General features: G+C 40.9%; 2 protein-coding genes across 3 annotated transcripts in view; both read left to right on the top strand.

Annotated features, from left to right (window-relative positions):
- The window catches only part of LOC139127157 (streptococcal hemagglutinin-like), an 85983-nt gene that overhangs the window by 36157 nt on the left and 36944 nt on the right, over positions 1 to 12882 (top strand). For both annotated transcript variants that reach the window (XM_070693077.1, XM_070693076.1), the window contains exons 12-14: positions 411 to 3460; positions 6893 to 7018; positions 12257 to 12319. In XM_070693077.1, coding sequence (XP_070549178.1) covers positions 411 to 1858 — 1448 coding nt within the window. In that variant the 3' untranslated portion in view covers positions 1859 to 3460; positions 6893 to 7018; positions 12257 to 12319. The remainder of the gene's footprint in view (positions 1 to 410; positions 3461 to 6892; positions 7019 to 12256; positions 12320 to 12882) is intronic.
- On the top strand, positions 1903 to 4521 carry LOC139127145 (uncharacterized). The gene is made up of 2 exons (XM_070693065.1): positions 1903 to 3460; positions 4505 to 4521. The coding sequence occupies exons 1-2, from the start codon at positions 1903 to 1905 to the stop codon at positions 4519 to 4521; spliced, it is 1575 nt and encodes a 524-aa protein (XP_070549166.1).

Here is a 12882-nt window from a genome sequence, read left to right as displayed (position 1 = left end):
CGCTGCACTTGTGAAAGTACTGCCGCAGAATACACTGCATCACTCGTGAAAATAACTTCTATACGACACGACACGACGACACGACACAGGTGGCGTGTAGAGGTCATGAGGTTCTGTCATAATACACGTAATACACGTATGTGCATGATATTTTTGACTGCAACGTAATGCACATCAAGCTAGCTCAATGTACTACCTATACATGTATGCCTGCATGTCTCGATTCAGAAAATCATGTAAGTAAAATGAGCCCCACCAATCTGATCGAGTAACCGAACTATTTGCATATTCAAACAAAATCTGTCAATGTTTTGCTGTACATGTGAAATAAGGAGTTGTCCTTGGATTGGATGTTATTATTTGTGAGTTTAACAGAAGTGGTTAAATGATGAATTTGTTCATTATTATAGGTTCCCCCTCACTCGAATCTGAATCATTCGAAGAGTGGTCTGATGATGATAGTGATTGGCTACCAGCAAAAGATGGTTATGTTTCCACTTCTGATGACAATGACAACAGTGAATCTTCATCTGGCAAAGTTCCGAAACGGAAGTTCTTGTTCCCAGCACTTTCTTGTATTAATGAAAATAATAAAGATATGACTGCTCCCCCTCAGAAGAAAATTATTTTGGATTCTAAATCTGCTACAGAAACTGCTGATCGTCAAACTTTAGATTCTGTATCTCATGCCAAAGTTGCTTCTGTTCCTCAAGATTCAGACTCTGTATCTATGTCTGAGGTTGCTGCTGTCCCTCAAGATTCAGACTCTGTATCTATGTCTGAGGTTGCTGCTGTCCCTCAAGATTCAGACTCTGTATCTATGTCTGAAGTTGCTGCTGTCCCTCAAGGTTCAGACTCTGTATCTATGTCTGAAGTTGCTGCTGTCCCTCAAGGCCTTCAAGTGTCAGACACTGTATCCAGTAAAAACTTTGCCGATCCGCAAATTTTAAATTCTGTATCTCATGCCAAAGTTGCTGCTGTTTCTCAAGATTCAGGCTCTGCATCTGTTTCCGAAGTTAATGCTGTTTCTCAAGATTCAGGCTCTGCATCTGTTTCCAAAGTTGCTGCTGTTTCTCAAGATTCAGGCTCTGCATCTGTTTCCAAAGTTGGTGCTGTTTCTCAAGATTCAGGCTCTGCATCTGTTTCCAAAGTTGGTGCTGTTTCTCAAGATTCAGGCTCTGCATCTGTTTCCAAAGTTGGTGCTGTTTCTCAAGATTCAGGCTCTGCATCTGTTTCCAAAGTTGCTGCTGTTTCTCAAGATTCAGGCTCTGCATCTGTTTCCAAAGTTGCTGCTGTTTCTCAAGATTCAGGCTCTGCATCTGTTTCCAAAGTTGGTGCTGTTTCTCAAGATTCAGGCTCTGCATCTGTTTCCAAAGTTGCTGCTGTTTCTCAAGATTCAGGCTCTGCATCTGTTTCCAAAGTTGCTGCTGTTTCTCAAGATTCAGGCTCTGCATCTGTTTCCAAAGTTGCTGCTGTTTCTCAAGATTCAGGCTCTGCATCTGTTTCCAAAGTTGCTGCTGTTTCTCAAGATTCAGGCTCTGCATCTGTTTCCAAAGTTGCTGCTGTTTCTCAAGATTCAGGCTCTGCATCTGTTTCCAAAGTTGCTGGTGTTTCTCAAGGCTTCAAGTGTCAGACTCTGTATCTGGTATTGAAGTATCTGGTGTTTCACAAGAGAAAACGGCCCTCAATTCCACATTTGCTGATAACAGTTTGCCTCAACCTTGTGACCCAACAACTGTTCCACAAGATAAAATTTTTGTTTCTACAACAAATAATACTGATGGAAAACGTGTGTGGGATAAAAGGTATTACTGTTTATATTGTGAGAAGGTGCAAGCGAAACTCCCAAGACACTTGAAGACAATGCATGGGAACGAAGTGGAGGTTGCTAAGTTGGCGAACATGGATGTCAGAAGTCTCGATTACAAATTGGCCTTAACAAAATTGAGGAATTTAGGTAATCACAAACACAATTGCCGTGTTTTTAGACAGGGTTACGGAACATTATTAGTGAACTACAGGCCCAGTAGGAGTGACAGACCAGCTAAAGCAGAGGATTATGGGCCCTGTGAATTCTGCTATGCCACAATGGTAAGGGCTGATTTATACAAGCATAAGTGTCTACTAAAACCAAAATCAGACGGAAAGATGAAGCGACCAAATATTGCAGCAAACAGTAAACTACTTCTGCCCCCTCCTAAAGGTGCAAGTGCACAGTTGAATACTGTGTTGTGTGGTCTTGTAGAAGATCAGATATCAAGAGTTGTAAAAAGTGATCATCTTATCTTATGTCTTGGAGAGAAATTGTACAACAAAATGGGACACAACAAAGAACGACACCAAGAGATCAGAACAAAACTGCGAGAGATGGGAAGATTGTTGATCCAGTTGCGTATTTCCAGTGGCAACCCCTCTGCAGGACTTGATGTGTTCATTAATAATGTACACTTCCAGCTTGTTGTTGCTGCAGCAAAGATTGTTGCTGGTTTCAATGAAGACACCCACCAATATGCAATCCCTTCTCTCGCGCTGAAATTGGGACACAGTCTTGGTAAATGCGCTGTAATACTCAAGGGCAAAGCTTTGGAAAAGGGTGACGAGGTGAAAACTAAACAGGCAGACCGCTTTTCCCAACTATGTGAAATGAACTGGTCTGACGAGGTGTCAGTGCATGCCAGAAGAACACTGCATGACAAGAAGTTGAATTCTGTCAAGGTAATTCCTCTCACTGAAGATGCAATGAGACTTGACAAATATCTAAAGATTGTTGAAGCAAGAGAAGTGGCCAGGCTGACCAAGGATAATAGAGCAGTTAATTCATGGGTGATGTTAAATGAAGCTGTCCTTGCGCAGATCATTCTATTCAATCGTAGACGTCAAGGAGAAGCGTCACGTTTAAGTACTGTTGACTTCGACAAAAGGAGCAACAATCAACCAGACAAAGTTGTGTTGAACAGCCTCAGCCCATTGGAACAGAGATTGTGCAGAGCCTTTTATCGTGTTGAGGTTATTGGTAAACGGGGGCGTATTGTGCCCATTCTGTTAACAGAAAAGTTGACTCAGTCGGTACTGCTGCTCAACAAAACTCGTGAGTCTGTTGGAGTAAACCCACAAAATATGTATGTGTTTGCTCGTGCTTACTATGCTTCTCTTGGTCATATCAGAGGATCAGATTGCATCCGCAAGTTTGCCAATGAATGCGGTGCCTTGTGTCCAGAACTCTTAACATCTACTGGTTTGCGGAAGAATATGGCCACCATATCGCAGATTGTGAATTTGAAGGAAAATGAAATGGACATCTTGGCCTCTTTCCTAGGACACGATATCCGAGTCCACCGAGAGTATTACAGATTGCCCCAGGATACCATGCAGGTGGCAAAGGTCTCCAAGCTGCTGCTTGCTGTGGAAAATGGTTTATTGAAAGCAGGGACTAGCCTGGATGATATTGACCTGGAGGAAGGTAAGTTTGTTAGTCCCCGTGGGGACTTACAGATTGGGTCCCGTCCGTCCGTCCGTCCATGTGCACTGGGGTATATGCTTGCATAAATTTTTTAGTCATGATACAATTAAAAAAGGCCACCCATATTTGTGTATTTTCTATATTTTGAGCACTAACCCCAACAGAGGTCAGAAACTTTATACTGTAGTCATGCATTCCACACAAGGGTGGGAAATGCTTTTGTTTTTATGTGTAAAACACTTGGATGGACCCTAATGCAGACCTCACCGCCAGAGATTATGTATGATATGTCACATATAATGTAATGACCTATGACATTGTACAGTGTACCCTGTGACATTGTACGGTGTACCCTGTGACATTGTACAGTAGTGGAACTACTTCCAGGCTCAACATGTGAATATGGGACTGTTTATAATGTCAATAAGCTACACATTGTATTGACAAAAGGTTTAAATTCTCGAAACTGACCTCTTATTAAGTTCCAACGCTTTCCAGAGGAAAGCGTTGGAACTAAAGATTTCGCTGCATTTCTTTCGATGTCATAATGATATACCTCTTTTTCCTCAACACAGGCCAGACATCTATACCTCCTTTTATCACTGAATATTCAAATTTTGTCCAGGTGTTAAACCGCCAACAATACTGCATATCTGCCGTTAACACGTCAGTACAACTTCAGCACTCACGAAGTTCACACGTATCTGTCCTGCTGTCCAGAACTGTGGTTTAGTCTTGCGTTTAATCAGCCTCCTCTTCTCCTGTACACTTGAGAGTATTTGCCCGTTCGAGGTTTTATCTACGGACCGTAGCTAAGTAGTTATTTTGTTGCTCCTTTCGAATTTTCGTCCTGTCTGAAAAATTTTCAGCACAAGTTTTCCACTATGCGGTGTGGGTGGTTGGTGTAAGTCGCCATCTTTGTTTTTGAGTTCAGTCTATTTCTCGGCAAATTTTTCTCTGTGCTTTTGTGGTTGTAGTTATTGGTGTATTTTCTACCGAAATATGAGTCAGAAGAGTGATTTTCAATCTGTTTCTTCTTCACAGAGTGTTGTGAATGGTAATGTGTGGCAATGTTCGGTTTCGCGTACGCGGGCTGCTTCGGATGCAGCGTACGAGACTGGTATTCTTTCCGAGATGGCTAGGGAGTTCGGCCAAGATGGCGGCGATGCGTCGTTTTCAGCTGTTAATGCTAAGCGTCGTCGTGTTTCTCAGGATTTAGGGGATTTTCCTGGTCCTTCATCATCTGTGTTATCGTCTTCGACAGCCGTTTTTGATGTTTTGTATCACCTGGCCATGGATAGGGCTGCAGATGAGCCAGGATTACCTTTGACTTATGGGTGGGCAGGTATGTCATATGTAATGGCCACAGCTGCGTCTCGCGACACGGTGGCGGTTTCAGTTTTGTGTGATTTTGGTCATCCTTCGGGATTTCCTACACACATGTCCCCCACGCCGGCTTTTCCCTCGTACACTGCCATGGTTTCTTTAGGTTTTGAGTCACCTTGGCATCGAAATTGGGGTCTTCCTAGCAGCTAAGCTGATTCTATTGCCGATTTTCAGCCGGTTTCTAGGCCGGTATCGCCGACAAGGGAGCCTGTTTTAGGGGTACGTACGACCCCATTACAGGCAGGCAGTGTGGTTTCCGCTCCTTTAGTTATTCCCGAACTCGAATTCGTCGGACTCTGAGGGACAGGGAATCGAGGACGGTATTACCCATTCTCAGATCTGGGTGGAGGCTAAGCAACTAGTGTTCAACACTGTGCCTCCTGAGGAATGTCCGGTTCCTGCACAATTGGCTGATGACAGGCAAGAGCCGTCATTTGTGTGCAGTGTAGAGAAAGCCAGACTGTCTCAGCGCATGTCATTTACCATTCATTCTGGCAGTCCATGCCATGTTCAGATCTATCAGGGAGGAAATCTCTGGTACTAGGGTTTTTCGTTATACCACAAATTCGCGGCCCAAATGTTACCCTCAGGGTATGCGTAAGCATACTTATCCCCTGGTTTCTAGACCCCCAGGGGCTAAATAGTTTGATATGGCTGATGATGTTCTTTGCTCTCAGTCAGGTCTAGATATTGACGATGAGGCCAAAGTACTGGTCAAAGACAAGCAAGGGTTGAAACATTGCACTTTTCGTTATGGGGATTTTTGCCGATTGGATTCTACCAATCGGCTTGCCAATAGAAAGGCTAATTCCTCTTTTTTAATGCTTTCTGCCCTTGACAGAGAGATTAAGCCATTCCAACAGTTTACTGAGGGCTCTGGGGAGTTGTCTCAGCATTGGGAAAATGTTGCGCTTTTGATCAGCCAGGCTGGCAGAGCTCTTATTTCCCAAATGGAATTGCTTTCACGCATTGCGGCTACACATACCCTTATGCTAAGAGATCATGTCATTGATCAATTGTCTTTAGTGGAGCAGGCTGCTTCTGCTGCTCGGCTTTTGCCTGTTTTTGGGCCATTGTTGTTTGATGGCCGTTTCAATAAAATTATCCTCATGAACGATAATTTGCTGTGTCATATGGTCAATAAGAAGCAGTTGGCAGCAGCTTGAGCTCAAACCTTGGCCTTTAACAATGGGCTTTCTCGCATGTCTCAAGACTTTCGACCATCTGGCAAAGGTAAACAGGGTCACAGATTTCGCAGCAAGTCCACTAGGGGCTCCGGCAGGGGCCGTGGCAAAGCGAAGTGACTGACTGTCAAAAAAGGGAATGGTGGGAGCAATAGTTCCACCACTTCCCTATCCTCAGATATCGGTCGGGGGTCGTCTGAGGTTTTTTGTCAGCTGCTGGCAAGAATTCACACACAACCGCATATCGCTGGTATTGCATTCCTTATCGCCAGCCCCTTACGAACCTTTGCAATCAGCTGAGTTGAAGTATGTTACCTTCAAAGCTGTATTTTGTTGGCTCTAGCGACCACGGGTCCACGGAGCAAGTTACATGCTTTGTCTATGGCACCATCGCATTGTCGGTGGTCAGCAGATAATGTTACTTTGCTGACGGATCCCTCCTTTCTGGCTAGGGTGGCCAGTCACCCACCGTTATCCTTGGTTGTTCCTAAGTTGACTAAGCTGGTGTCAATGGCGGGTATGCGGTATTGTTGGCAGTTAACACCTGGACAAAATTTAAATATTCAGCGATCAGAGGAGGAGTAGAGGTCTGGCACATGTTGATGAAAAAGAGGTAAGAATTATTAATAGAAACTAAAATACCTGGGGGGGTTATTGTTTCAACAATAATAATGCTAATTTCTTCAAAAAGGCAACATTAAGAACCAAATATTGAGAATTTCATAATGATTAATTGAGCATGAGTGGAACAAAAAAAGAGACTTGATAACAAAAACAAATGACAATTATGAGGCTTTAGTGTGGAATTTCTTCAGTAGAACATAGAACTCTTCTAAATGCAAAATGTAACCATGTTTTGCAGAGATACTTCAGGAGATCAATTGTGGAGAATCAGATGATGATGATGTTGAATCAGATGCCAATAATTCTCAAACTTACGATGATGTTGAATCAGATGCCAAGAATTCTCAAACTGAGGGAAATGAAGGTAAATGATATGACAGAACATCTTAACCTCTGCGTGCGACCCATGTCGCACTGCATGCCTGATATTTGTGACTACTGTAAACCAGGGCTGTTTACTTTCAGACATGGTAAAGGATATTTGCCAATGTTAGTATATTCATAGCAAATCGTAATGGATGGGTCGCAGACCTGGGGCCACCAAAAGTAGAGAAAATGTGATCAGTATGATGTGGAACTTGATTTTATGCCCTGTGGCTGCCGTTTCGTTGCCGGATTTTGCTCCAGTGCTAAGATCAAGGTTGGACACTTTCTGTGGCCAGACAAACATGACCTTGAGGTGATTGCATGGATAGATATTTTCTCAAATGTTCTTTAATGTACTCATTTACTTCACCAGAAGAAATAGAGCAATATCAGCAGAGTGATTCTGTGTAATATACAGTCATATTTTTGTTGTCACATATTGCTAGGCTGATGTCATTTTCCCAGTGAAACCATGAAATGTGTAACAATTGTGCATGAAACATTCAAGAATATCTCTCTACTATTTATCAGATGCATGACAACGGTGTACAGATGACTGTATCAAACTTGTGACATACTTTGTCCACATTTTACAGCTACCCTACTAAAATCAAACTTGTGTGTGACAAGTTTGCACTAACTTAGTGCATATATTCCAGATTCATTTCAAATTTGAATTGTATACCCGGTATGTTCCAGTATAAACCAAGTTAGTCTCTCATACGTGCTATCATTTGGATATTAGTGCAGTGAATTGCTCTCTACTATGCCTTTGGCAATGCAATATGCTAGCGTTATACACATGCTTTCCATATTTTTTGTCCCCGCGGACAACTTCCAGCGGGGACTTGTAGATAGGGTCCTGAATGTCTGTCCGTCTGCGTCCATCCGTCTGTCTGTAAGTGGCCGTTTCTCAGACAACCCTGAACCAAATTTTTTCTAACCTTGCACAATGATAGAGCCCTGCACCATACAGATGCACGTTGATTAGTTTCGCAATAAGATCCAATATGGCCGCCAGGTGGCCATTTTGTTGTGATTTTTTACAAAATGTATGTTTTTGAACCATAAAGCAACTGACCCTGAACTAATTTTGTTCATTGTTAGTACACAGATAAAGAACTATGGAATATATATGCTTGTCAATTTTTGCCATGATGCGATCAAATATGGCAGCTGGGCGGCCATTTTGTTGCGACTTTTTGGAAGTTTTTGGACCATAACTCAACTGTCCCTGGACTGATTATATTCATTGTTAGTAAACAGATATAGTACTATGGTATATATATATATAGTTTCTACTTGAAACGATTTATATTATGCTATATATATATATATATATATACATATATATATATATATATATATATATATATATATATATATATATATATATATATATATATATATATATATATTTATATATAATCCCATGATATTTTTCTTTGTTTGACGTCATCGTATACGAGTGGTTTTCGCGGAGCCGTGCAACTTCGAGCCGTAGGCGAGAAGTTGTACGGCTCCGCGAAAACCACGAGTATACGATGACGTCAAACAAAGAAAAATATCATGGGATTATATATTTATCACATGAACAGTCTTCTTATTTTGTGGAGAATGTAGTTAGACGAAAAAAGTTCTCTTTATTGCCGAAATATTCCAGTGTTAGCATTTGATACCGCGGGATTCTTTCTTTCCAGTCGGCGCATTAGCTGGCAAAGCGTCGGTAGTCAGACAGGCTGATATGCAAATTACTTTCATTGATAAATCGGAACCAGAAAAGGTCGATCCCATTAACTGTGACAGCAACCAATCAGACAATTGCACTCAGTGACGTGACGAAACTTTTTGCTACATCGTACCCATGGTACCTGTCAATCATTATTGTTTTGTCGTCGGTCAGGTCAAATTTCAAGAACGCATCAGCGTCTCGGTTGAGCGAACTCCTGCTTGTCGGTCACTGAGAACTCGATGTAGCGACGTTTGAACTTAATGATTTTGTAAAACGTTGGAAGAAGAAAGTGGCCACGATTTTTCATGGGTATATTTTAGGAAATAGACGGAATAACTTGCGAATGCTTTCATCGAGTCGTTTTCGTGTTTTCCGTCAGCACGTCAGCACGGCCATCTTACCGTCACTAGTTTTATTTTGCGGCGATCGTACTTACCGTCACTGTGTTTTATTTTGCGGCGATCGTACCGTAGCCAAGTGAATTGATCCCTATATTTTACTAAATTTATTTAATAATATTTCGTGAACTGCAGTCACTTTGTATGCTTTGTGAACGGAAGTTGACTTGTGTTTACGGCAAAGATACGACAGAGCGTATACAGTGAAATAGTTCAAAAGTTGAACTATATATATATATATATATATATATATATATATATATATATATATATATATATATATATATATATATATATATATATATATATATATATATATATATATATGTCCATGTACATGTCAGTTTATTTTGTGTTAGATCAAGATGGCTGCCAGGTGGCCATTACAAAATTTTATCTTTGAGCCATAACTCAACTATCCCTGAACATGTTTTGTTCAAAGTTGGTACATGGTCATGAGCATGATAGTGTGAATTTGAGTGACAGTTTATAGTCCCATGTGATTCAATATGCACTCCAGGCAGCCATATGCAGGAGACTTTTGGAAGTTTTGACACTTTGATGCCCGCTATGCATGTTTTCTTGCACACTGGAATCTATTGACTAGATTGTTTGTACAGGATAAACAACAGAGACACCCAGGGGATAGTGTCTCTCTGGTTACATGCCAGGCACACTTGTACTACGTTCACATCTGGGGCCCATGGCCGGCCACAACTAATCCCTTGATAGTGAGAAGATTAAAGATAATCCTTAGTCTGCGTTCACATTGTGTTTTGCGCAGTCCTGGCCTACGTCGATATGCAGTGTCTCGCCAACTTTTGACCTTATACAGGTCAAGATGGCTGCGTTGGAAAACAGAACCATGTTCATCCTCTTCTAATTGGTTGTACGATGTTTTGCAAATTTAACCCATCTATTCCTTTTAAATGAAAAGGTGGTATAAGAGACGTAACTGGTGAGCCCCAAGGCGAAACCGATGGCGTGGTTGTCAGCAGAATGAGTACAAAAACGGACAGAAATATAAATATTTTGGCCTCCCAACTGGATGAAGAAAACACTGACAACATTACATCACGAACAGTGAAACAGAAAACCAAGTTAGGAAAACGATAAATAACGACCGAGATAATAACCACAAACTAGTTAGAAACGCGGTGTCAAAGTATGTCGACAAAGGAAAGGGAACAGCATTCATGAACATTTAGATAACATAAAAAGTGTGAATATCTCAACGACCAAATTACTACACAAAATTAACAGCCGACGACACAAAACAAACGATTGAAAAAGTACCACACAAGCAACAAATTGTATAATCAGTACAATGAGCAAACACTAATCAACAAGAAACTACGCATATCGAACAAAAATGAAAATACAACAAAAACATAAACAAATATGAATATTCTAGCCGCCGCAGAAATTCAAGTTTGGAAAAAAAATGAAAAGCGCCTGAGTAAGAGACCAAAAACCGGTTTGAAAACGCGGTTCCAAGTAAATAAGTGAAATTCAATTCCGACACACACACAAAACACGATTGAGGCCGAATGCATAGCAATCAGAACGTTATCCAAAATCACTATTGCACCATTCGACAAGGAAAGGAACGACATTCTTGAACATAATATGTTAGACAGAAAGTGTGAATGACATCTCAACAACCTAAATTACGACACAAAATTAACAGCAGACGAAACAAAAGAATACAATCACAGTACAGTGAGCAAACACAAATCATTGTGAATCCCCAGAAACTACGCATACCGAACAAAAATGAAATACAACAAAAAACATAAACAAATATAAATATTCTAACCTCAGCAGAAATCCAAGTTAGGGAAAAAATTAAAAGCGACTGAGTAAGAGACCATGAACTGGTGTCTAAACGCGGTGCCGAGTAAATAAGTCAAATTCCATTTTGCGACACACACACAAAAGACATGACTAAGGCCGAACGCATAGCAATCAAAATGCTATCCAAAATATCAACTATTTAACCATTCGGTAAAGGAAAGGAAAGGAAGGGAACAACATTCAGAAACATAATTGATTACATAAAAAGTGTGAACAACATTTCAACGACCACTACACAAGCTTGAAATTAACAGCAGACGGCACAAAAGAAACCATATTGAAAAAAGTACACCAGCTAACAACAAATTTACAGTGAAAAAGGGACACAAATATAAATATTCTAGCCTCCTGACTGGATGAACAAAACACTAACAATATTTGAATACGGACAAAGCGTCTCTTTCTATTGTCTATGGTCAAAGACTACACTGTATAATGTCAACTGTAGAGGGCGACAACTGGGACCTGGCTTGGACAAAACGTGTCCACACATACCCAGACTGAGACCAGGGTCGGCCACAGACCCCCCTTCTTGACTGGGACACAAATTGTCTGGACAGTGGTCGGCCACGCCCCTTCACACCTGTTTTGTGGCTGGCCACAATACCTGGCTAGGACAATGGCCTAGTCTCTTGTGATAGATGTGAACGGGGTATTGGTGTCAGTTGTTTATCCTGTACAAACAATCCAGTAATTGGATTCCTTCCTGTTAATGATATAAAGCCGTTAAGTGTGTGTAGGAAAACAGCTTCCCCAAATCTCCTGCAGTTGCTTTTGATCAATACACGTCTGTTTTGCTACTTATACAACTATGAATGAAAATTCATGATCTACCACGCCAGAGGGTTTCTGTAATTGTCAAATGTGACATGCATATTTTGGAAGTTGTATCCAGTGGCTAATGTATCATGACATATATGTGAGCATGAATTTTTTGAACATGATACAATAAAAAAGGCCATCCAGCAGTCATTTTTATGTGTATTTTTCATAATTTGAGCACTAACCCTAACATGCCTCAGCCAATTTGGTTCAAACTTGGTACAGCATCATGATATAGTCGAGGATGATCATCAGGATGAAAGCCCTGAATATATGTCAAAATAATATCAAAGTTCCAAGGATTTAAACAACATTGAACCAGGGTTGACTGGTCATCGACTGATGACTTGTTTTTCAATAACTTTATAATGTATTTGAACTGCTAGTTAATCACGAAGCTTATGAAGTGTTCTTGCTTAATCTTCAGGTACAAAGGATAGCACTGATGCTGTGATGCATGGTACAGATGGCTCTGATGTCATGATGCATGGTAAGTCCATGGTTACAAGTTTGGCTCACTACTAGTGACAGAAGTGGGATTGTTGGGGATGTTCTGGCATTTTGCTTTTCCATTTAAAGCCTTCATATGTTTCAAGGTAGTGTTGGTGGTTTGTGGATAGTTCCTATCTGTGTGTGTTTCCTTAGCTATCGATCTCTGCTGGTGCCATTTTCTTCACTGCAAGAGTAAAACTAAAGAATTGTGGATGGATGCATGCACATCTTGGGTCACAGGTGCAAAGTCAGGGGTTCAAATCTCCTTAAGCATGCAATTAAGGGAGAGTTTATGAAATATTCCTAAAAGTAAACAAGGTTAGTGTTTGAACCTAATAGAAATTCATTTAGATTAACATTTCAATTTTTATTCAGTCAATACCTACCTGCTGACTTCTAGGAACTTTCTACTAACTGCCTCCAATTTTCAAGTTAAATCGAGAATTGACCCATTCACCAACTCTATGTCCCTCATAGCACACCCCCAGTGGTATAACCAAGTTTCCTCACTTGCATGGAATCAGCGAGATGTGTTTTCACACTCCTCTAAAATCTGCTGCT

The sequence above is a fragment of the Ptychodera flava genome, unplaced genomic scaffold, assembly GCF_041260155.1.
Source record: "Ptychodera flava strain L36383 unplaced genomic scaffold, AS_Pfla_20210202 Scaffold_29__1_contigs__length_4469600_pilon, whole genome shotgun sequence".
Lineage (NCBI taxonomy): Eukaryota > Metazoa > Hemichordata > Enteropneusta > Ptychoderidae > Ptychodera > Ptychodera flava.
Note: the sequence above shows the minus strand (reverse complement) of the source record. Positions and strands in the feature narration are given on the sequence as shown.

What these genes read in the sequence shown, in the direction of transcription:
- LOC139127145 (XM_070693065.1), top strand. Translation starts at nt 1,903, where the DNA reads ATGGATGTCAGAAGTCTCGATTACAAATTGGCCTTAACAAAATTGAGG.